We start from the raw sequence: 6,525 nt of genomic DNA on the forward strand, positions 1-6,525 counted from the left end.
TTTTTTTAAAAAAATAATATTAAAAAAAAAAATATTATTTATATTATTATATTTTAATTTGATTTAAATAGAACATATTTTAAATTTAATTTCTTTTCATATATTCAATTGGATGCAATTGTTTATTTAATATCGTAAAAGATTAAAAAAGAGCATATAACAAAAGTTTATATAAATACAAATACATAAGTAACAGGAATTTAATAAGTATTTAAAATTAAAAAATCTTAAAAACCCATAATTAATCTAAACATAGCAACTAAAGCTTTCCTAGATATTTTTGATTTTTTAAAAATTGCCTTTATAAAAATAAAATAAAAATTTAATTTAATATATCAAGAAATTACATAAAAAAGCTAATGATTATATTCATCAGGAGCCATACTATTTTATTTGCCAATAGCTTAATAAAAAATTTATTTAAATGTAATAATAGAACCTTTTTTGTAAATAAAATTTTATTTCCATTCTAAAATATTTATACTTTAAATTATTATAAAAATATATATATTTAAAGTTTATTTAAACGAAATTATTATTGAATATATTAAGTATTTTTTAAAAAAACATTCTTTTATTTTTTTCCAACATCCTTATTTTTTTGCTTTTAATCTATTAACCATTATTAATTAATATTATCATATTAAAAAACAAAGCTAAATTTAAAGTAGTAATAAAAGATATTAAAATTGCTGAAAAATAGTCATAATTGATATTTATTTCTAAACATAAATAAGGCAAAAGCCAACTAAAATACAAAATTTCTTATATTTGAATATATTTGCTTATTTATAAGAAATTATTATAAAAATAATTTCATTATTAGAAAAGTTGAATCATTTAAATAATTATAATTATGTTCTTATTATATAATATATCTTTCAAACATAAAATTTATAAAATTGATTTAAAAATAAAAAATCTAAATTAAAAAAATAATTTATTTATATACTAATAATAAATAAAAATAATAGACAAAATATATCAAGAACTATTTGTAATTTAATTAAATAATAGATTATTTTTATATATTATGTAAATGGCATCAAATTTAAACAGTCTTGTATTTTAGTATGCTTTTTAAAACTGGAAAGATATCTTATAGTAATTATTAGGAAAGAATGAAAGAAAAGCTTGAAATTGAAAACGTAAATGTTCATATAATTTTAAAATAAGATTTTATTTTTATTATATACTAATTTGTATAGGTTAAAGTATTATATCATTATTGTTAAAATACATATAAAATAATAAATAGTCTCAATTTACACTTTGCTAATAATTTGCTATTTATTTTATTTATTGTTTCATTTAATTAATCTGTTTATTGATTATGATAAAAAAAATTATAATCTGCTCAATAATTATAGTAAATTAAAAAAAGAAATAAAGATAAAAAAATTTAAAAATTATAAATAATAAATTTTAATAAATACAGCTATTAATTATAATAAAGACTAAAATTATTTTTTATAGAAATATAAAAAATAAAAACATATTTTTAATAATTCATATATAATTTTATTTTATTCATATGATTAATATAGTATTATTTAATTTCATATCAATAAAATATTTTAGATAAAAATAATTAAAAAATATATATATTTTAAAAATAGTTATAAGAAATAAATAAAATATCCAAAAATATAAATTATTAATTATGAAAAATAAAGAAAAAATAAATTAAAATAAAAAATTTAATATTTATTAAAAATAATAAAGAATAAATAAAATTTTAAGCAATAATATGTTATTTATATATATATTTATATATATATATATTTATATTTATAAATAAAATATTTTATTTTTTTATTCTATTTTTCAATAAATTAAATATATTATAAATATACAGTAAGATATTTTATTTTTAATATTAATAATATATATATATATTTTATAATAAATTTATATTTTTTAATTTTAATATTGTTTTTATAATACGTAATAATTATTAATATATAATTAATAACTAATATAAATAGTATAAATTAATTTAATACAAAAGTATTTATTTTTTTTATTTATTAGATAATTTTATAATATAAAATCTTATTTTAGTTAATAAAAATATAAAACATAAAATGAATTAATAAAAAGAATTTATAGAATAAACACTAACTGAAAAACAAGAAAAAAATCAAATTAATAACAAACATATTTCATTAATATAAAATGTAAGATAATATTTTTTTACTTTTAAATTTCTATTTTTATTATATTTTTAAAAAAAGAATGAAAATGAAAAAGATTTATCTTATTCAAATAAAAATCCGAAAAATCTTGATAAAGAATAAATATAATAATATTTATAAGAATAAAATACTAAAAAATAAGTGAGAATGCAAGAATAAAACAAAAATGAGTAAAAAAATATTGAATTTCATCTTGATAACTAAACTTTTGATTTAGGAATATGCTTAATTTTTCGATTTTTTTTTCTAAATATTACAAAGCTTAATTATTTATTAAATAAATATGTTCTTAAAAAAAAAAAAAATCTAGACTTATAACATATACCATAATTAAATAAAGATACTCAAATTGAAAAATTTATATATTTATTCGAAGAATATTTAAATAAATTAAAATATAAATAAAAAATAACTAGTAAGGATATATATAATATGGTATGCACTGTATTTAAAAAAGATTTTTTAATAATACATATTTTAATATTAAATTACATAATATCAAGATAAATAAGCTCTATAATAATATAGCATACAATAAATGAATTTATGTTTGGAAATAAACAAATGGCTTCATTATGGGCTTTCGTTTTGTTTATTTAAACATTTTTAACTATAGTTTTATAAAATTAATCTTTTAATAAAGTATAAATTGTTTTTGCATAAATAAGAATGAGTTTAGTGAATATATTATATAGAAAAACAATAAATATGTCTAACTATTAAATATAAAAATTTGATGTTGGTAAAATATTTAATATGATTTCTAATGATATAGAAACAATTGATAAATTGCTTTATTTTGCTTTTATTTTAATTTACTTACCTGTTATTATAATTCTAATAAGTATTATCTTATATGAAAGATTTAAAAGATACGGACTATTATGTACTCTAATAATTATATTATGTATACCAGCATAAATATACAATAATATAAAAACTGCTAAAATAAATAAAAAAAAAAATTATTTTTCTGATTAGAGAATAGTATAAAATAAATAATAATAAAATACATTTTTATATTTTAACTTTTATTGATTTACTTAATAATTTATTTGGAATTTATTTATGATTAATTTATTTTTATTTATTAATTATTTATTAATTTATTTATTTATTTATTTATTTATTTATTTTTTTAATAGAAATTTATTAATCAAACTATTGAAGGAATTCGGTTTATTAAATTATATGGTTGGGAAAATTAATTTTTATAATTTATTGATGATTTTAGAAAATAAGAATTAATTTTAGTATTAAAATCAATATATTATAGAAATTGGGATAGATCATCATCTTTATCAATTGTTTTATTGTCATCTTTTATTCCTATTATAATTGCACATTATAATGGTTATGATTATATTACTAGTGCAAAAATATTTGCTACATTAGAATAACTTTATAATACCAAAAATTTGCTTTTTTATGCTGGATTAGGTTTTTTTTTTATTTTTTAAGTTTAAGTTATTTTAAAGCGTTTTTGTGAATTTTTAAATATTGATAACGAACATTTTTGCATGCTGATTGATAATACAGAATATGTCGATGAAAAAATTAAAAATTAAGAAACATAAATATAAATAAATTTACAAAATTAAAATATAATTAAAATTAACAATGATAAATTTAAAGAAATAGAATAATAGAATGTATGTTAGCTAAAAGTTCTGAAATAATATAAATATATATAAGAATAACATACAATTTAAAAACCATTAAATATCATAAATTTAATTGAATTAAAAAACTTTTAAGGATTTTGGTCAATTGACTAACCTCCAGTATTAAAAAATATAAATATTCATATCTAAAAGGGTTATTTTTATGGTATTGTAGGTAAAGTTGGAAGTGGGAAAACTTCTTTCCTATAACTTCTCTTAGAAGAAATGCCTTACTTTAAAGGATAAATAAGAAAAAAAGGTACTGTAGCTTATGTAGAATAAGAACCATATATTTTTTCAGGAAAATTTATTGATAATGTTACATTTGGTAAATAGTTTGATAAATAATTGTATGATGATGTTATTAATGTTTGCTAATTAAAAAATGACATTAATTAATTTATAAATAAAGATTAAACAGAAATAGGAGAAAGAGGAGTTACTTTAAGTGGAGGGTAAAAAGTAAGACTTTCCTTAGCTAGAGCATTATATAGCTAAAGTGATATCTATCTGCTAGATGATCCTTTGAGTGCTGTAGATTCTAAAGTAGCCAAAAAAATATATGATAAATGTATTAGATAATTTTTAAAAGATAAGACAGTTATTTTAGCGACTCATCAAATTCAATATACATAATAATGTGATGAAATATTTGTTTTTGATAATGGAGAAATAACTAATAAAGGAAATTTTTTAGAATTGTAAAATGTATTATTTAAAATGATAAGTAAATTTACTTTTATTGATAATAAAAAATATTCAGGTTCTGAGTATACGAATAAAAAAAGTAGTATTGATATAAAAAGTTAAAGTAATATAAAAATCTTAAAAAAAAAAATAGGAAAGTTATTTACAAATGAATTAGAAGAAAAAATAGCTGTAACATTTTAAACTTATAAAAAATATTTAAAAATGGTATAAAATATTCCTTTGATTATTTTTACAATTTTTCTTTTTATTATTAGTGAAGGATTATATACTAGTTTCTATTATTATTTTGGAACTTATTCAAATTAAGATGATAAAGATTAATTATTCTATGTTTCTGGTACTATTCTTTTTTTCTTCATTTTGGTATCTAATATTAAATGCATTCTAATTGCTTATTGTGTTAATTTAGCTAATCAAAACCTACATAGAATTATGGTTGATAGGATAATTAAAGCTTAAACATAATATTTTGATTAAACTCCTTCAGGGAGAATCATAAATAAATTTTCAACGGATATTGGAATTTTAGATAGTAATTTTAGTTGGATGCTGTTAGAAATATTAGAAATTATTCTATAATTTTTTAACATCTTTATTACTTTAGCTATATTTAACCCTTATATTTTGATTTTGATTCCTATTATAATTTTTACATTCAATTATATGATTAAATTTTCAAAACCTTTGATTTTGGCATCTAAAACATTGGATATAATAAACAGAAGTCCTGTGTTTACATTTTTTTCTAAAACAATTTAAGGCATAATTCATATTAGGATATATGAAAACGTAAAGATATTTTTAAATAAAATGGATTAATTAACCAATAACTCCACAAGAACAAATACCCTCTTTTGGAATGCTTCAAGGGCTATCTCTTTTAATTTATAAGCAATATTTTCATTCATTATATTAGTAGGATAAATTATAAATATATATACATTAGAAAAAAATAAAGATTTTGGTTAATTATTAATTTATCTATCTATAATAGTGGAATTGATAATTCAATTGTCAAGACATGCTATTAATTTTGATTCTTACATGAGCAATTTAGAAAGGGTACTTATTTTATGTAATTTACCTCACGAGGGTGAACTTAATAAAGAAGAAGATAATTTGTTATATTAAAATGTTTAATAAAAGCAACACAAATCCAAAATATAATATTGGATTTAAAAAGGTGAAATTGAATTCTAAAATGTGTTTATGAAATACAGACCGGAATTGAATTTTGTATTAAAAGGAACATCGTTTTGTATTAAATCAGGATAAAGTGTTGGATGTGTAGGAAGAACTGGAGCAGGTAAATCTTCATTATTGTAAGCTTTGTTTAGAATGACTAATATAGAGCCATAAAGTAAAATTCTTTTAGATGGAGTAGATATTCGTACTATCGGATTAAATACTCTTAGAAGCAGTATTAGCATAATTCCTTAAGCACCATTTTTATTTTCAGGAAACGTCCGTAAAAATATAGATCCTTTAAATTAATATTAGGATACTGAAGTTTGGGAAGCTTTATAATTAGCAGAATTGAAAGAAACAGTTTCATAACTAAAAGATGGATTAAATACTGATATGCCAAATGCATAAAGTTTATTTTCAACAGGTTAAAAATAACTTATTTGCTTAGCTAGAGCAATCCTTAAAAATAGTAAAATTCTAGTTTTAGATGAAGCCACAGCTAATGTTGATATGAAAACCGACGAAATTATATAAAATGCAATTAAAAAATAATTTATAGGTTGTACTATTTTTAGTATTGCTCATAGAATTAATACTATTGCTGATTATGATAAGATTTTGGTTATGGATCAAGGGAAAGTTGCTGAGTTTGATGCACCATTTTTGCTTTTAGCTAACTCTATTGATGATGATAAAATTTCTAAAAACAGTATATTTGCATAAATGGTTAAAAACACAGGTGAAAAAAACTCTGAAATTATCTT

General features: G+C 17.4%; 1 protein-coding gene across 1 annotated transcript, besides 9 other annotated features; it reads left to right on the forward strand. All coding sequences in view use genetic code 6, as the record gives it.

The window, feature by feature from the left end:
• Positions 1–7: 7 nt before the first annotated feature.
• Positions 8–37: a microsatellite.
• A 434-nt stretch (positions 38–471) lies between these two features.
• Positions 472–522: a microsatellite.
• A 1,226-nt stretch (positions 523–1,748) lies between these two features.
• Positions 1,749–1,796: a microsatellite.
• Positions 1,755–1,796: a microsatellite.
• An 86-nt stretch (positions 1,797–1,882) lies between these two features.
• Positions 1,883–1,923: a microsatellite.
• Positions 1,924–3,228: 1,305 nt separating this feature from the next.
• Positions 3,229–3,334: a microsatellite.
• Positions 3,259–3,339: a microsatellite.
• Positions 3,261–3,325: a microsatellite.
• A 432-nt stretch (positions 3,340–3,771) lies between the features above and the next one.
• Positions 3,772–3,832: a microsatellite.
• Positions 3,833–5,782: 1,950 nt separating this feature from the next.
• On the forward strand, positions 5,783–6,408 carry IMG5_048610 (hypothetical protein; the record flags this gene model as incomplete). The annotated part of the gene is made up of 2 exons (XM_004037529.1): positions 5,783–6,323; positions 6,377–6,408. 2 exons carry the CDS (start codon positions 5,783–5,785, stop codon positions 6,406–6,408), a joined length of 573 nt encoding a protein of 190 aa, XP_004037577.1.
• Positions 6,409–6,525: the final 117 nt, after the last annotated feature.

This window comes from Ichthyophthirius multifiliis (assembly GCF_000220395.1).
Source record: "Ichthyophthirius multifiliis unplaced genomic scaffold scaff_1120509250121, whole genome shotgun sequence".
Taxonomy (NCBI): domain Eukaryota; phylum Ciliophora; class Oligohymenophorea; order Hymenostomatida; genus Ichthyophthirius; species Ichthyophthirius multifiliis.